General features: G+C 36.0%; 1 protein-coding gene and 1 pseudogene across 1 annotated transcript; one reads left to right on the top strand and one right to left on the bottom strand.

Moving 5' to 3' along the window:
* Nucleotides 1–2,428: 2,428 nt before the first annotated feature.
* Nucleotides 2,429–13,339, top strand: LOC117319826 (annotated as a pseudogene).
* A 4,597-nt stretch (nt 13,340–17,936) lies between these two features.
* Nucleotides 17,937–19,310, bottom strand: LOC117319825 (serine/arginine repetitive matrix protein 5-like). Its single transcript, XM_033874553.1, has one exon. The coding sequence runs from the start codon at nt 19,308–19,310 to the stop codon at nt 17,937–17,939; it is 1,374 nt and encodes a 457-aa protein (XP_033730444.1).
* Between the last annotated feature and the right edge of the window lie 498 nt (nt 19,311–19,808).

Here is a 19,808-nt window from a genome sequence, read left to right as displayed (position 1 = left end):
GATTTTTTTGTATGAGTAGAGTTTTGGGGGAATGATGGGGAAAGTTTTTGAATGAGGTTGAGTTTGGTATATTTTTAATGTTTTTGTGTATGAGGGGTGAAAGTTTTGTGTACTGATGTGATGTTTTGGTGTACGAGTTTGATGTTTTGTTTTTCTGATTTTTTGATGTTTTGTGTACTGATTTTTGTGGTTTTTTTTGTACTGATGTGAACGTTTTTGTGTACTATGTGGATGTTTTGTGTATGATGGGTTTTAGGGAATGTGTTTTAAAGTTTTGTGTACGATGTTTTTAAGTTTTTGTGTACTGGGGGGGGATGTTTTGGTTTTCTGAGTGTATTTTTTTGTGTCGATAATTTATTTTTTTGTGTACTATGTGTGACGTTTTTTTTGTAAGGTGATGTTTTTTTTGTACTGATGTGAAATGTTTTTGTGTATGATTTGAGTTTTGTTACTGATGTGTGAGTTTTGTTTTTATGATGTGAAAGTTTTTGTACTGAGTGTGACGTTTTTTGTGTACGGTGTGATGTTTTATGTTGAGGTAATGTTTGTGATGATGATGATGTTTTGGGTTGGGGTGTGTTTGGGTTTTGGTATGGGGGATTGTTTGGACGATGTTGGGGGTTTTGTGTAATGATTGGAGTTTTTTTGTAAGATGTGGTGTTTTGTGTATGATGGGGGGAGTTTTTGTTATGGTGTGAGTTTTGTGTACTGGTGTAAGTTTTGTGTATGAGTGTAGTTTTGTGTACTGATGTGTGACGTATTGTGACGATGTGTGTTTTTTGTTACGATTTTTATTTTTTTTGTTGATGTTGATGTTTTGTGTACATTGTAAAGTTTTTTGGTTTTTTGATGGTGAAGTTTGTGTAGATGGTGGACGTTTTGTGGGATGAGTTGATGTTTTTTGTACTGATTTTTTTGATGTTTTTTTTGGGACTGAGTATGATGTTTTTTTTACGATGTGTAATGTTTTGGTGTCTGATGGGTTTATGTTTTTTGTATGATGTGTGCGTTTTTTGGGACTGATTTTTGAGTTTTGTGTATATGTGTGATGTTTTTTGTACTGTGGTTGACGTTTTTTACTGATGTCGAGTTTTTGATTTTGGGGGATTTTTGTATGTGTTTGATGTTTTGTGTATGATGGGGGTGGGTTTGTGTACGAGGTGTGCGTTTTTGTAGTGTCGGTTTTTGGACGTTTGTTGTTTTTGTTTTTTTGAGTGTGATGTTTTGTAGATTGGACGTTTTGTGTATGTGGGCGTTTTGGTTGGGGGTATAATGTTTTTTTTGTACTGGGTGTGATGGGACGATGTTTTTAAAATTTTTGGTATGTAATTGGGTTTTTTTTACTGATGTCGTGTTTTTGGGTTACTGATGTAAAGTTTTGTGTATGATTTTTGAGTTTGGGTTTTATGATGTAAATTTTTTTTTGGTATGATTTAGGGGTTTTTGACTGAGTTGATGTTTTGTTTGTAATGATGTTTTTGGTTTTTTTTGATGTCGATTTTTTGTTTTCTGTGTTATGTTTGTTTTTCATGTTTTAAGGTGTACGATGTTTGAAAAGTTTTTTGTAGAGGGGGGGGGTGTTTTGTTTATGATAATTGATGTTTTTGTACTGAGTGATTTTTTTTGTTTGTGTATAAGTTTTGTGTTTTGTTGTCGATGTTTTTTGTAACTGAGTATAAATTTTTTTTTTTTGATTTGTTTTTGGTTTATTTAAGTTTTGGTTGGTTGGGGTTTTTGTACTGATTTTGATGTTTTTTTGTACTGATGTTTTTTATGTTTTGTGTACTGTTTTGTTTGTGTTTTAAGAGGGGGGGCGGGGTTTGTGTTTCCAAAAAAATGAAAAAACTTTTTTGTTTGTTTTGGGGTTTGTCTTTTTCAAGGAGGTGTAAAGGGAATACGGTTAAAATGGTGAAGGTCAAATAAGTGGGATTGTGGTGTTAAGGTAAAGTCGGGCTAGGGGGGGGGTGTGTGACTATGTGGAAAAAATTTTAAAAAAGTTTGAGAAAAAAGGAAAAAGTTGATATTAAATGTGCCCAATAGGAAAAAAAATTAAAAAATAAACTTTTCTTTTTTTTTTGTTCGGGCTTTTATTTAAGAAACAGGGGAATTAAAAATTTGTAAATACCTAATTATTTTATATGAATTTAAAAGTTTTAGAAGTATAAGTTCGTCCTAAAATATAAAAAAAACCTGGAATACGAGGTTTTTATTTTTTAAAATCAAACATCCGAAGGTCAATCAGTTCAAAAATTAAAGGATAGGGATTTAGGAAAAAATACGAACCGTTCAACAAACCTTTGTTGTAAATTTGTAAGAGCAATACACGTCAAATCCTGAACAGGGATTATTTATTAAAGGTCAATCAGAGAGAAACGGGGGGTCTCTGGCTTGGCTTAACTGGTATGACTGGAATAACTTTACACTATAGAAGCATGGATTAGACCATCGGCTGGGAGTTTTGGAGAAGAAGTTTTGGAGAAAGAAACGTATCCAAGTAATTTAATATTTCAAGATAGATTTTGATTTTTTTTTTTGTTTAAATACTCACATTTTTTTCAAATATTGTTCCTTCAAGGATTGTTTAATTGGAAGAGACGAATTACCATACTACCATTTATTGTTGGTTTGGGTTTTTTGTGACATTTTTACCAAATTATCGTTTTTTTTTTGGTTTACTGGATTGTTTTTTTTATTTGTTTTTATTTTTTTTAATTTTAGATTTTATTTTTTTTTTTTAATGTCCTTGCCAGTGTCCGCGCAACCGCATGGTTACAAAAGGAGGGACGAGTGTCAATGGGACCCCGTAAATCCCAGTCGTAAAAAATAGATGGGTCAGTTAAGGGACGGCTTTAAGATGGACGCAAAAACCATGTTGTGACAAGGATATTATGGAATTTTTATGAGTCACAAGGGGGACACCTACAACCATTTAAAATTAAAGGACGGGGTTGTCAAGGAAGACGTTAAGCAAAGTCACATAACGACTTTTTTGCGGGTTTTGTGTTTTTTAATAGGACAACAAAGGCAACCATAAAGACAGGAAAGGACCGAGGAACAGGACAGGAAAGGAGAGGCGGAGCCGAGAAGAAAGAAGGAAAAGCAAGCAACAAACGACACAAAGGAATGGGAGAGGGGAAAGAAGGACAACACCAAACAGGAAGCAACGAGGAGAAGAAGAGAAAAACAGACAAGTTAGGAAAAATAGGGGGGAAAGACAAGTGAAGAGGAAGAGAAGGAAGAGAAGGAAGAAGGAGAGGAGGAACGAAAGAAGAAGACCCGACATGAAGGAAGGGAAGGAGGAAGGAAGACAGCGGCAAAGACAAGACGGGAAATAGCAGGAAAAGGAGGAAAAGCCTGGAGGAGGAAAGAAAATGTGGGAAAAAAAGACAGGGAAAGGGAGGAGGAAATTAAAGGAAAGAAGAGAAGAAGAAGAAAGAGGAAGGAAAAATGTCAGGAAAGAAAGGAATCAGGAAGGAACAGGGAAAAGGAGGGGAAAAGGGAGAGGGGGAGGGAAACGGAAAGGGAGAAAAAGGAAAAAGACAGGAATAGAGGGGAGAGGACAAACCAGAAAAACAAACAAAAACAAAAAAAAAAAAAAAAAAACCAAAAAAAAGGGAGAAAAGGAAAGGACGGGAAAGAAAAAGACAGGAAAAGGAAAAAGGAAACAAAAAATAAAAAAAAAAAAAAAAAGGAACGGAAAAAAAAAGACAGAAGAAGAAAAAAAAAAAAAAAGAGAGGAAAGGGGAGGAGGGGAGGATGGAAACAGGGAAAAAAAAACGGCGAGAAAGTAAAAAGAAGGGCGAAAGGGAGGAGGAAGGGGGGAAAGACAGCAAAAGTCGTAAAGGGGGGAACGGGGAACAGGGGAAGGGAAGGAGGGGGAGGGAGGGGGGAAAAGGAAAGAGAGGAGAAAGGAAAAGCAAGTCATTAGGAAAACAAGAAAAGTGATATCAAGACAGAAGAACGAATGAATGAAAGAAGACAGAAGAGAAAAAGGAAGGAGAAGGAAAAAAACAAGGAAGGCGTTATTTAATGTAAAAGGTAATTGTTAAGTTTTTAGTAGTTTGGTGTAATAAAGTTTATAGGGTTGTTTAAAAGTGTAAGGGTATAAGGGTTTTAGGAGGTGTATATATTTAGTTAAAAGATAGAAGAAGGGAGAGAAGAAGAGAAATGAAAGACAGAGAAACCTGGAAGCAAAAAAAAAAAAAAAAGGACAGAAAGGGAAGAAAGGGAGAAAAGGAAAAGAATAGGACGAGGGAGAGAAGAGATGAGATGGAGGGCAGGAGAGCAGGCGGAGATGCCGACGGACGAGACGGAGATGAGAATAGGGAGAGACGAGAGGCGGAGAGGAGGAACCTGAGTGAGAGTTGAGCGGGGGGAGACCGGGAGGAGAGAGCGGGACCGGGGAGCCGGAGAGAGAGGAGATCGAGAGGTGAGGGGAGAGGAGGAGTGTCGGGAGGGACGACGTGGACCGGGAGGGAGAGTGGAGAGAGAGGAGAGAGGGAGAGACGGAGAGAGGCAGAAGAGATGCGGGGGAGAGGGGAGAGATGAGAGGAGAGAGAGAGAGGAGAGAGATGAGAGGAGAGAGAGAGAGAGAGAGAGAGAGAGAGAGAGAGAGAGAGAGAGAGAGAGGAAAAGCCACGAGAAAGAGAAAAAGACCCAAGAGAGAGGAAAGGACACAGGAGAGAGCAAAGGACACGAGAGAGGAAAGCTATAAAAAGACAGGAAAGAAAAGGACAATGAAGGATCAGACAGGCATGAGAGGAAAAAACCGGAAAAAAGGAAAAGACAGAAATGGGTAGAAAAGACAGGAACAAGAAAAAAGGACAGGAAAGGGAAGAAAAGACAAAAGAGAGAGGAAAAGACAAGAGAGAGAGAGAGAGAAAAGGACAGCAAAGGGAAGGAAAAGACAGGAAAGGATGGAAAAGACATAAAAAATGTATAAATGCCAGTAAAATGGCGCTTGGTGCCGACAGATTTTACACTGAATGGGACTCACAAGGACATGTCCTGTTCTGGTATCAGTATAATTGAACAGGAGGAATGTCATGTTGGGAGGGATGTCATGTTGAGAGGGATGTCATGTTGGGAGGGATGTCATGTTGGGAGGGATGTCATGCCGAGAGGGATGTTAGGTCGGGAGGGAGGTCAGGTCGGGAGGGAGGTCAGGTCGGTAGGGATGTCATCTCGGGAGCTATGTCATGTCGGGGAGGATGTTAGGTCGGGAGGGATGTCATACCGGGGAAAATGTCAGGTCGGGAGGGATGTGAAGCCGGGAGGAATGTCAGGCCGGGAGGGATGTGAAGCCGGGAGGGATGTCAGGCCGGGAGGAATGAGGCCGGGAGGAATGTCAGGCCGGAAGGGATGTGAGGTAGGGAGGGATGTTAGGCCAGTTAGGATGTCATTCCGGGAGGGGTGTCAGGCTGGGAAGAATTCTGCCGGGATGGATGTCATTCCTACGATATAACACGTCAATTAACTCACACTTTAAAATGGGCCCCTAAGTTGGCGCCATTCAAGCAGTTTGGGCTAACATGACCTAAATGTCATGATAGGAGGTTAAAGGTGAAACAACTGACCGATTGCCCGAAAATCTTTCCGTCATTTTTGTTATCAGATGAGCTGTTTTAAATGCGTTCCTGATCTCTTGTGTATTTTGCAGACGAGCGGATTGACGCACTGGAATGGTGTTACAAATTGTTACCTACAGACTAATATGAACTTTATTTACATATACAATCTACGTTAACAATCCCAAACTTTAACATACATCTTTATAGGAAATTTCACCTGAGGCAATTTATATAAATGGACCGGTTTATGGCCGTGTAACTCTTGTGCAAACCATTCTCACCTTGTCCTTTCCTAAAATTGAAATCATTTTACGTCTGGGAGAGATGTATATTGGAAAAGATCAAAGAAAAGCATCAGATAATACCAAAAGGTCTGCAATATATTAAAAAATGTGAAAAAATATTGTAAACCTGATTTCAATATAATGATAACACACCGCTTTGTTATCAAATTCTCTGTATATTTTCTCTTTGATATTTAAATTGCCCTGTCTGTAATAAAACCTTGATATAGGACATGTGTCATCAATTTAGAATCCCCCTCCCCCCCCCCCCCCCCCCCCCCTCCCTTGAAAAAATCAATAAGTGACTTCAAGGTCACAATGTTACATTTTCAAAAGGACAAATAATGGCATTGAGATAGGATGGTGACATCAAACGTCGTAATGGGATCACAAGTGAACTTTTGAACCATTTTACGTCTAAATGCAGTCGTAAACAATCTGTTTACAATCAACAAGAATTCAGCAACGGTTTTTAGCAAAATGGCTGACCAAAATTTACATTCAAAGCACGGAATCAAAATTATAGTTTAAAACCCCATCAAAGTAGAATAAGTAAAAATATCCAGTTTTTAAGTTCTTAAATTATAATTGAAAGAGATTCAGAATTATGAGACATGTGATATTTAATTGTGTTAATTTGATATAAAATAGACAATGGGTCTAAATATAGAACTGGAACTGGAAAAAGTATACAAAATACATGTTTATCATTATCATTGGTTTTAATAGTTTAAAGATATATTTTGTGTGTGTTCATCACTAATTTCAATCCAATTATTGATAGTAAATTGTCAAATTCGATCTGTGACTTCTAATATACTCATACATTTCTTTTAACAAGAAAAAAACACATTTGAATGGGTTGTTCAGTTGTTCAAATGTTACACACTATATTAACATCTGTCGAAACAAATTTAAAAACGAATTAACAAAAGAAACAAAATAAAGTAAACTGCTTCTTTCTTTTAGATACCGTCAGTGGTGATAAAGATAGGCCCAGTTGTTTAACCGACAGTTTTAAAATCCTGATTAGTAATTTCTCGTAATACTAGCTTGACAAAATTTTATAAAATACAATAACATTCGTCGGTTTCTTCATACCTGCCATTTTAAGGCGTACACATACCCATGTTTTCATGTAAAAGGGGGAATGAGATTTTCAATAATCAAGTGATTGAACTAAAAAAAATCGGGGGAAAAAAACACAAAAAAGGACTCAGAATTAAAAAAAAAATCATAATTCAGTAATGAATTGAAAAGCATGTTAAGAACACGTGATTTTCTGAAACAAAAGGTTGTTTTTATGTAAATAAACGACTTGTACAAGTCTGAAGTCTGCCTTTTAAATCTGACTAAGACATTAGCTATGATTTAATTAGTATTAACAAAAAGAAAAACACCGTATTTAGATCTTGATTATCAATAGATTGTCTGCCAAACTTTAAACATAAAAAGACTGTGAACAATAGATATACAGAGAAACAATTTTATCTCTATCTGATGACAAAACATGACCGCAGACCGGAAACCGTCTCGAGTCTATAACGCCCATGTAAGGAGTAAAAAACGGAACCATACTATTTCGCCATTATTTTGCTATAGAAAAGACGATTACAAACACACGTGGTGCTTAATATAAGAATCTGAGTAATAGAACAGAATATTCTTTAAAATAGAAACGTTTGATGACTGCAAAAGTACAAAACGGTGCATATTTGGGTTACATAATCCTATCTCTGTTCTGAAGTTCTCAAACTTCAGTTTGTATGTTACTCTAGCAATTGCAACAAACAAATCTTAATTATAGATGTTGTTCAAGATGTTTGTCACACCAGATATAATATCGACAGTTATAACAGTACTACAAGATGTTTATCATTACAGATACAACATCGACAGTTATAACAGTACTACAAGATGTTTATCATTAGAGATACAACATCGACAGTTATAACAGTACTACAAGATGTTTATCATTAGAGATACAACATCGACAGTTATAACAGTACTACAAGATGTTTATCATTAGATACAACGTGGACAGTTATAACAGTACTACAAGATGTTTATCATTAGAGATACAACATAGACAGTTATAACAGTACTACAAGATGTTTATCATTAGAGATACAACATCGACAGTTATAACAGTACTACAAGATGTTTATAATTAGAGATATAACATCGACAGTTATAACAGTACTACAAGATGTTTATCATTACAGATACAACATCGACAGTTATAACAGTACTACATGATGTTTATCATTAGATACAACATCGACAGTTATAACAGTACTACAAGATGTTTATCATCGACAGTTATAACAGTACTACAAGATGTTTATCATTAGAGATACAACATCGACAGTTATAACAGTACTACAAGATGTTTATCATTAGAGATACAACATCGACAGTTATAACAGTACTACAAGATGTTTATCATTAGAGATACAACATCGACAGTTATAACAGTACTACAAGATGTTTATCATTAGATACAACATCGACAGTTATAACAGTACTACAAGATGTTTATCATTAGAGATACAACATCGACAGTTATAACAGTACTACAAGATGTTTATCATTAGAGACACAACATCGACAGTTATACCAGTACTACAAGATGTTTATCATTAGATACAACATCGACAGTTATAACAGTACTACAAGATGTTTATCATTACAGATACAACATCGACAGTTATAACAGTACTACTAGATGTTTATCATTAGATACAACATCGACAGTTATAACAACACAACAAGATGTTTATCATTAGATACAACATCGACAGTTATACCAGTACTACAAGATGTTTATCATTAGAGACACAACATGGACAGTTATAACAGTACTACAAGATGTTTATCATTAGATACAACATCGACAGTTATAACAGTACTACAAGATGTTTATCATTAGAGATACAACATCGACAGTTATAACAGTACTACAAGATGTTTATCATTAGAGATACAACATCGACAGTTATAACAACACAACAAGATGTTTATCATTACAGATACAACATCGACAGTTATAACAGTACTACTAGATGTTTATCATTAGATACAACCTCGACAGTTATAACAGTACTACAAGATGTTTATCATTAGATACAACATCGACAGTTATAACAGTACTACAAGATGTTTATCATTAGAGATACAACATAGACAGTTATAACAGTACTACAAGATGTTTATCATTAGAGATACAACATAGACAGTTATAACAGTACTACATGATGTTTATCATTACAGATACAACATCGACAGTTATAACAGTACTACAAGATGTTTATCATTACAGATACAACGTGGACAGTTATAGCAGTACTACATGATGTTTATCATTAAAGATACAACATCGACAGTTATAACAACACAACAAGATGTTTATCATTACAGATACAACGTGGACAGTTATAGCAGTACTACATGATGTTTATCATTAAAGATACAACATCGACAGTTATAACAGTACTACAAGATGTTTATCATTAGAGATACAACATAGACAGTTATAACAGTACTACATGATGTTTATCATTAAAGATACAACATGGACAGTTATAACAGTACTACATGATGTTTATCATTAGATACAACATCGACAGTTATAACAGTACTACAAGATGTTTATCATTACAGATACAACATCGACAGTTATAACAGTACTACAAGATGTTTATCATTACAGATACAACATCGACAGTTATAACAGTACTACAAGATGTTTATCATTACAGATACAACATCGACAGTTATAACAGTACTACAAGATGTTTATCATTAGAGACACAACATCGACAGTTGTAACAGTACTACAAGATGTTTATCATTACAGATACAACATCGACAGTTATAACAACACAACAAGATGTTTATCATCGACAGTTATAACAGTACTACAAGATGTTTGTCACACCAGATATAATATCGACAGTTATAACAATACAACAAGATGTTTATCATTACAGATACAACATGGACAGTTATAACAGTACTACAAGATGTTTATCATTACAGATACAACATCGACAGTTATAACAACACAACAAGATGTTTATCATTAGAGATACAACATCGACAGTTATAACAGTACTACAAGATGTTTATCATTAGATATACAACATGGACAGTTATAACAGTACTACAAGATGTTCATCATTACAGATACAACATCGACAGTTATAACAGTACTACAAGATGTTTATCATTACAGATACAACATCGACAGTTATAACAGTACTACAAGATGTTTATCATCGACAGTTATAACAGTACTACAAGATGTTTATCATTAGATACAACATCGACAGTTATAACAGTACTACAAGATGTTTATCATTACAGATACAACATGGACAGTTATAACAGTACTACAAGATGTTTATCATTAGAGATACAACATCGACAGTTATAACAGTACTACAAGATGTTTATCATTAGATACAACATGGACAGTTATAACAGTACTACAAGATGTTTATCATTACAATTACAACATCGACAGTTATAACAGTACTACAAGATGTTTATCATCGACAGTTATAACAGTACTACAAGATGTTTGTCACACCAGATATAATATCGACAGTTATAACAGTACTACAAGATGTTTATCATTACAGATAAACATCGACAGTTATAACAGTACTACAAGATGTTTATCATTACAGATACAACATTGACAGTTATAACAGTACTACAAGATGTTTATCATTACAGATAAACATTGACAGTTATAACAGTACTACAAGATGTTTATCATTACAGATACAACATGGACAGTTATAACAGTACCACAAGATGGTTATAATTAGATACAACACCGACAGTTATAACAGTACTACAAGATGTTTATCATTAGATACAACATCGACAGTTATAACAGTACTACAAGATGTTTATCATTACAGATACAACATGGACAGTTATAACAGTACTACAAGATGTTTATCATTACAGATACAACATCGACAGTTATAACAGTACTACAAGATGTTTATCATTACAGATACAAGACCGACAGTTATAACAGTACTACAAGATGTTTATCATTAGAGGTACAACATCGACATTTATCGAGTATTACAACACTGCAAAATAAGGGATGAAATGCTGTTCAAAGGGTCTCAAAATAAAAATATTTTCACATTACCATGTATTTAGATACTTGTTTTTAACCTTATTTTGAATATTACTGTTTTCAGAAATAAAATTCGAAATTTCGATTCAGACAATAACGTCCGTCCAGACTCTTCAACAGTCTCCTCCACATCCCCGCCTGCTTTTTAGACTCTTCTAAGAATCGGGACCTTGAGCAATGTTACGTATCAATTAATTGTTTCCCAGCCATCTTAATTCAAACGTTATATTGAAGAGACCCTTCAGTAAATCACTGATCCGCTAGGTATTATTTCAAGTTAACGCAATGGCACTGATAGCAGGGCAGTTATGTACCGAAATATATCATTAATCTAGAATGATTTGGAAAGACAATAGGTGGGGCTTTTGTATCAGTTTGAATCATGATCTTCGGCAGTGTTACGTAACCAACCCATTGTTTCCTGGGTAGTCATCCAACAGTTATTTGAGAAAAAAAAGATGAATAACAAAAACAACAAAAAATAGTCAGATGAATGTGCAGAGGTATATGCACTACCCTGGCTTAACAAGCAGTCGATATCTGAATTATTTGTATTGTGATTATTTACAATAGTAGAGTAAGTCAATGTAGCGTGTTATTCATATCTGTAAGGCATATATTGAATCTAAGACATGTGCCTAGTTCAAGGTCGAACACGCACGCCAGTCATAAAAACCATTGTGTACATTGTGTATTCATTAAGTACGTACTCGATGAATAAATCGAAATTCATTTTTCTTGCAACAGACATCGCAATGGACATAAACTCCATTCTGTGTTACAGACTTTAATAGTGATACTGGAGACGGATAGAATAAAAATAAAAACCAAAAATAAACAAACAGAAAACAAATCTGGTTAATTTGCAGTGAAAGGCTGGGGAATCATATTAATCTTCATATCTCGTTCATACCGATTACGTATGTAATACTCTATCAAATGATTTATTTATCATTTATATATTTATTTTGATATGTCTTTTTTGGAGAAATATGTCACGAACGTTTTTATGCTAAATTAATCATAGCATTTACGATAGAAACAAGGCACATAGCTACGTAACATTTACAGTGATAGAGCTGACAACAGGTACAGCCAATAAACAATAGAGTAGACAATAGGTATTGTGACAATAGACAATAGATATTGAGGATACACAGGCGTTCAATAGTAAATAGTATGGCCAAGATATATAACTGAAAACAGAATAAAGCCAAACGATACCGTGACTAAGTCTATATTTTTATACATGTATGTGCAATTCTTTTGTTATCATTTCATTGATCCCAAAAGTCATCCAAATACTCATTATCTCGTACACTAAAAAAAAAAAAAAAAAAAAATCGTCTTCATTCGGCGCAAGATGTTTTGATATATAGTAATGGCGATGACTCTGATGTAAACTTAATATATCTCTTTACTGAATTAAAAATCTACTTTTAGAAATGTTTGATTGTTCGTAATTTTATGTCAATATTAACCTCTTACAATACCATTAATGAAACACTTTCGTATATCAATAAAGTTACAATAAATAGGCGATTAGGGGCCTCTGATTGGTTAATCCTCGCTCTCGTGCAGGTTAATTACGTATGTAAATATACTTAGGGTCCTCAACAGGTAGCAGGTGCACTTTAAAAGCGTTGGTACTGTTGGTTTTCTTTACAAATATATTTTCAATATAAATCATAATATTACCCACATTGTTATGGTATCAGAGCAAATTTACAGACGTTTTATTTGTTGATGATAGATTTTTGAAAGGATATGTCTAATTACCAAATTAATTCAGTAGGGTTCCTCCCATAATGTAAATATTGAACCACTAATGGGCGAAGCTACAGGCAACCCTTGTTGTTTGTAAATGTTTGGGGACTGATTGTACGGAAAACACTTCTGATAAAATGAGGGATTCCTATTATTATAAATAGTATGGGCTTGCGCAATTAAAATCTTGAACATATCATAAAATCTTCAAAGAAAATATGACTTTGTTTAATTGTTCAAAGAAATAAGTTTTCCCACAGCATCTTGCCAAGCGGATGGTCGCCGATTGGCTCAGTAGATAGCGAACTCGCTTTTCAGTAAAATGGCTGGGTTCTGATACCCAGATTGGGCGTGAAAGTACTTTGTGCAGTCACCACGAAGTTTTATTTTCAACACGTGTCCCAAAATTGTACATAGTTATAACAATTTATTTATTATTGAATAACCTGTTAGCGCAGGCGCCCGCATCCGGTTAGTATTATAGAAAACAAGAAATATCTTCAAAAAAGATAAACGGCTTACGTAAACTGCTGGTGAAATAAATTAATGAATTAATGCGTTTCAGCACAGATAACAGAATTATATCAGTTGGAATCATTTTTGGTGATAATAAGACTGCATTTGAATAAGGAATATAATATTATTAATGTGTCATTTGTAAAGATACATCCACTTATTAAGCTTGCATTCAATCTTAACATTGTTTCGTTTTTAACTGCATATCTGTATTTTGTATTTACCACTACATTAACCAATCACATACTTCATCTTGACCAGTAACGCCACCTGTCGTGTCATATCCGGGGCCAAAAGAATATTATACGGCTATGCCGAAAAAAATATATGAGCCCTATTCATACTATATCAACAGGGTGTAACACTCGAAAAGCCGGAAGTGTTGGTGAGCTTCGATTCACTTTAAATTTATGCTCAATCCTCAAAACATCGACAGTTATAACAGTACTACAAGATGTTTATCATTACAGTTACAACATGGACAGTTATAACAGTACTACAAGATGTTTATCATTAGATACAACATCGACAGTTATAACAGTACTACAAGATGTTTATCATTACAGATACAACATCGACAGTTATAACATTACTACAAGATGTTTATCATTAGATATACAACATCGACAGTTATAACAGTACTACAAGATGTTTATCGTTACAGTTACAACATCGACATTTATCGAGTATTACAACACTGCAAAATAAGGGATGAAAGGCCGTTCAAAGGGTCACAAAATAAAAATATTTTCACATTACCATGTATTTAGATACTTGTTTTTAACCTTATTTTGAATATTACTGTTTTCAGAAATAAAATTCGAAATTTCGATTCAGACAATAACGTCCTTCCAGACTCTTCGATAGTCTCCTCCACATCCCCGCCTGCTTTTTAGACTCTTCTAAGAATCGGGACCTTGAGAAATGTTACGTATCAATTAATTGTTTCCCAGCCATCTTAATTCAAACGTTATATTGAAGAGACCCTTCAGTAAATCACTGATCCGCTAGGTATTATTTCAAGTTAGAGCTATGACACTGATAGCAGGGCAGTTATGTACCGAAATATATCATTAATCTAGAATGATTATGAAAGACAATAGGTGGGGCTTTTGTATCAGTTTGAATCATGATCTTCGGCAGTGTTACGTAACCAACCCATTGTTTCCTGGGTAGTCATCCAACAGTTATTTGAGAAAAAAAAGATGAATAACAAAAACAGCAAAAAATAGTCAGATGACTGTGCAGAGGTATATGCACTACCCTGGCTTAACAAGCAGTCGATATCTGAATTATTTGTATTGTGATTATTTACAATGAATGGAAGACATGTGCCTAGTTCAAGGTCGAACACGCACGCCAGTCATAAAACTAGTGTGTACATTGTGTATTCGTTAAGTACGAATCGAAATTCATTTTTCTTGCAACAGACATCGCAATGGACATAAACCCATGCTGTGTTACATACTTTGATAGTGACACTGGATACGAATAGAATAAAAAATAAAAACTTATCAAATTAAACAAACAGACAAAAACAATCTGGTTGATTTGAAGTGAAAGGCTGAGTAATTCATATTAATATTCATATGTCATTCATAAAGATTACGTGTTTGATGCTCTATCAAATGATTTCCTTATCATTTATTTTTCGCTCTATTTCACTAGTTTGACTTTTAAAATGTCTTTTTTTTGAAGAAATATGTCACGAAAGTTTCGATGCTAAATTAATCATAGCATTTACGATAGAAATAAGGCACATAGCTAGCATTTACAGTGATAGAGTTGACAACATGTATATCCAATAGACAATAGAATAGACAATAGATATTGTGACAATGAACAATAGATATTGAGGATATACAGGCGTTCAATACTTAATAGTAATGCCAAGATAAGTAACTAAAAACAGAACAAAGCCAATCGGTAGGGTGACTAAGTCTGTATTTTTATACATTTTGTCTGCAATTATTTTGATATAATTTTATTGATCCCAAAAGTCATCCAAATACTCATTATCTTGTACACTCAAAAAAAATCGTGTTGATTCGGCGCAAGCTGTTTTGATATATAATAATGGTGATGACCCTGATATAAACTTAATACATCTCGTTACTGAATTAAAAATCTACTTTTAGAAATGTTTGATAGTTCGTAATTTTATGTCAATATTTACCTCCTACCAGACCATTAATGAAACACTTTCGTATATCAATAAAGTTACAATAAATAGGCGATTAGAGGCCTCTGATTGGTTAAACCTCGCTCTCGTGTAGGTTAATTACGTATGTAAATATACGTATGGTCCTCAACAGGTAGCACGTGCACTTTAAAGGCGTAGGTACCGTTGGTTTTCTTTACAAATCCTTTTTCAATATAAATCATAATATTACCCTCGTTGTTATAATATCAAAGCAAATTTACAGACGTTTTATTTGTGGATGATAGATTTTTGAAAGGATATGTCTAATTACCAAATTAATTCAGTAGGGTTCCTCCCATAATGTAAATATTTAAGCACTAATGGGCGAAGCTACAGGCAACCCTTGTTGTTTGTAAATGTTTGGGGACTGATTGTACGGAAAACACTTCTGATAAAATGAGGGATTCCTATTATTATAAATAGTATGGGCTTGCGCAATTAAAATATTGAACATATCATAAAATCTTCAAAGAAAATATGACTTTGTTTAATTGTTCAAAGAAATAAGTTTTCCCACAGCATCTTGCCAAGCGGATGGTCGCCGATTGACTCAGTAGATAGCGAACTCGCTTTTCAGTAAAATGGCTGGGTTCTGATACCCAGATTGGGCGTGAAAGTACTTTGTGCAGTCACCACGAAGTTTTAATTTCAACACGTGTCCCAAAATTGTACATAGTTATAACAATTTATTCATTATTGAATAACCTATTAGCACAGGCGCCTGCTTCTGCTTAGTATTATGGAAAAAACAATAGGGGCTCTTTTCATACTATATCAACAAGGTGGAACACTCGAAAAGTCGGAAGTCGGGGTGACCTTCGATTCACTTTGAATTTAAGTTCAATCCTATTGAAATATCAAATGCACGTAAACTTCAGTAACGTAACGTAACGTTTGATATAAATGCATGGTATTCTTTTGTCGTATGACAGTGATTTAAAGATGAGAATATGGATCAAAAGCGATCGTGATTGCGGACGATACATCGACTGTGGAACGGAAGAAGTCTGTATATTTTAGAGTGGTGTGCAAAGGGCAATCTGATTGGTTGACAACTCTATAAACAATACTAACTATAATTGTCGACCAATCAAGTCTACTTCCGTTCCACAGTCGATGCATCGTAGATCTTCGAGTGTTACACCTTGTTGATAGAGTATGAGTAGGGTCTAATATTTTTTCTATTAGTACTAACCAGAAGCAGACGCCTGTGGTATCAGTGTGTTTAATGCTTCGAAACACAAGTACACATCATACGATATTTAGAAGAGCCTCCTTAATGGTAAGGGAAAGCGCATACACCCACCCAACCACCCTCCAACACACTCACACACACGCACTCACACACACCTAATGAAAGGTCCTTCCGTACACCGCATACCCGACTGTGCTCCCCATATCCATTAAAAAGACCCATCCATACACCGTACTGTGTGTCTGCGGTCGAAATGAATAACTATTTGTATTTTTTATCGAAATCGACATTTGATTTCTTTGTGTTCCATTTGCCACACTTCATTAATCTCTAATATTTAATAATATTCACAGTCGCAATCTGACTAATAGAAGTTCACCACTATATACTGCGTGATAGAGATCTGAGGATGGCTGGTATGGGGTCATGTTTAGATGACCTTTAAAACAACCAATCAAATCGCATAGAATTTCTTCAACAGCCATCATGGTCGGTCGTGAGAGAATCGATAGTATCCGATTTGTCCAACAACCATTGTCAACCAAACTAATGCGCCCCTCCTAACCAATTTGGTGTATTTATTTAAAAAAATGTAAAGTTAGTTTATTGATTTTGCTGTGACGTAACGAAAACTAACCCGGGATGAGATGACGTAATAAAAATACATTTATTTAACAATTAAACGCTTGGTAGATTGTATTTATTGGCAAGATCAATGCAATCTGGGTGACAGATAAATAGAATGACGCCCGTCAGGGCGTCATGAATATTTATCTGCCACCCAGATTGCATTGATATTGACAATAAATACAATCTAACAAGCGTTTAATTGTTATATTTACATTAAGCTTCGTTAAACTTCACTTTCTCTTTGCTAAATCTGGGGTTTAAGTTCAGCTATACCCCTGTTTGTTCAATTGAAAGAACGGCACATGTGAAATCGATTTCATTGTAGTGCTTGGTTTGCATTTAAATTGATGTGAAATACAAAGCCTTGGCATGACTATGATCAACAAAGCACCAAAATGACGTCATAATTACGCGATTGTTCTAAGTCGAAATCTTTGCTAGGTTTGATTCACCCGCAACGCATTGCCAAACATTTTTTTGACGCTGACGGAAGTGACGTCATGTGATCTGGGCTGCATTTATACGGTGATCAATACCATCTGGTTTAACACAGGAGTAATGGGAGACTGTCACACAGAATGTAAATATAATCTAATCATATAATAATCTATGAATTTGTACTTACCATAGAATCACATTGAACCTGTAACGGCTCTTCTGGGATGAGTGGAGGCGTCGTCAAGCGTTGTCTTCTTAAACGTCCGCCATTACGCATACGCGTACGGGTAAATAAAGAACTGTCTGTTTCCTCAAATAGATCACTAATTCCGAAGATATCTGGAGATCTCTGTATCTCAGTATTACTAGATCTCATCAGATCACGAGTTATGTCCCTATCACTTGCTATCCCGATACTTCGAACTCTGTTCCGGTCCCGTATACTTCCTAGTTCTCGAATTCTGTCCTGGTCTGGTGTTATCCCGATATTTCGTGTTATGTCCCTGTTTCGTGAACTCGCCAAATCTCGAGCTCTGTCCCGATCTCGTGTACTTTCCATATCTCGAGTTCCGCCTCGGTCTCGTGCTATCCCAATACTTTGAGTTCTGTTCCGCTCTTGAGCTATACCGATAACTCTAGCAGCTTCGGAAGCTCGAGATCGTAATGGTCTAGTTCTGCCACGATCTCGTGTTATCCCAACACTTCGAGTTCTGCTGAGGTCTCGTGTACTCGCCCGATCTCGAGATCTGCCCTGGTCTCGTGTACTCGCCTGATCTCGAGGTCTGCCCTGGTCTCTTGCTATCCCAACACCTCGAGGTCTGCCCTGGTCCCGTGCTATCCCAACACCTCGAGATCTGCCCTGGTCTCGTGTACTCGCCTGATCTCGAGGTCTGCCTTGGTCTCTTGCTATCCCTACACTTCGAGATCTGCCCTGGTCTCGTGCTATCCCAACACTTCGAGATCTGCCCTGGCCTCGTGCTATCCCTACACTTCGAGGTCTGCCTTGGTCTCGTGCTATCCCAACACTTCGAGTTCTGCTGAGGTCTCGTGTACTCGCCTGATCTCGAGGTCTGCCCTGGTCTCGTGCTATCCCTACACTTTGAGATCTGCCCTGGTCTCGTGCTATCCCAACACTTCGAGATCTGCCCTGGTCTCGTGTACTCGCCCGATCTCGAGATCTGGCCTGGTCTCGTGTTATCCCAATACTTCTAGTTCTGTTCCGCTCTGGAGCTATACCAATAACTCTGGCAACTTCGGAAGCTCGAGATCGTAATGGTCTGCTTGAATTTTCGCGAAGTCGAGATCTTTCCAGAGCTCTTTCCTGGGATAGTCCTACACCTCGCGATCCTAGATTTTGTTCCCCTGTGCTATTTCGAGATGATGGGCGGTTCTGGAGACGATCAAATTGCTGGACTGCTGTTCGATTCCGTGAGTTTCCGATATTGCCCCGCCTTCGGTCTGTGGATAGTTGGGGGTTTGAATTTCGAGATATCGATGTAGCTCTTGATCTCTCCTGTTCATCTAATTGTAACTCAGTGAACATCTCTTGAACAACTGGTCTTGGAAGCGCTCTCAAAATCGTCATCAGACCCTGGATTCCTCTGGCTTGACGTTGAGGCGTTGTGATACCGACTCCATTCGATCTCGTTACACTATTCTGATTCCTTCCTGTAGGTCTTTGAGATGTCGACGGCGATATAAGATATGTACATACTATCAAGATCCAGAGTCCGGTCTCCATGATCCAAATATATCCAATATCTTATCAAACGTCGAAAAGATTTAAATGCTCTTGTTACTGAAAATGAACACTAATTTCTACATTGTCTCACCTTGAATTAACACTTCGTAAACCACAATTTTGAAAGAATATAGCCACATACTCCATGGAATCACACACACGGAACGGAAAGGTCGCATCCAATGTTGTTAATGTATTTATTTGCATTACATATATGTAAATAATCTAAGAAAGTAATTCTTCGAAGTACTTCGAACCTTAAGGATAATTCCCAAACGACGAAAACAAGAACAAGTTGAA

This window comes from Pecten maximus, unplaced genomic scaffold, assembly GCF_902652985.1.
Source record: "Pecten maximus unplaced genomic scaffold, xPecMax1.1, whole genome shotgun sequence".
Lineage (NCBI taxonomy): Eukaryota > Metazoa > Mollusca > Bivalvia > Pectinida > Pectinidae > Pecten > Pecten maximus.
This window is presented reverse-complemented; position numbering and strand designations above follow the sequence as displayed.

Coding starts and splice junctions, on each gene's coding strand:
- LOC117319825 (XM_033874553.1), bottom strand. CDS start 19,310: ATGTTCACTGAGTTACAATTAGATGAACAGGAGAGATCAAGAGCTACA.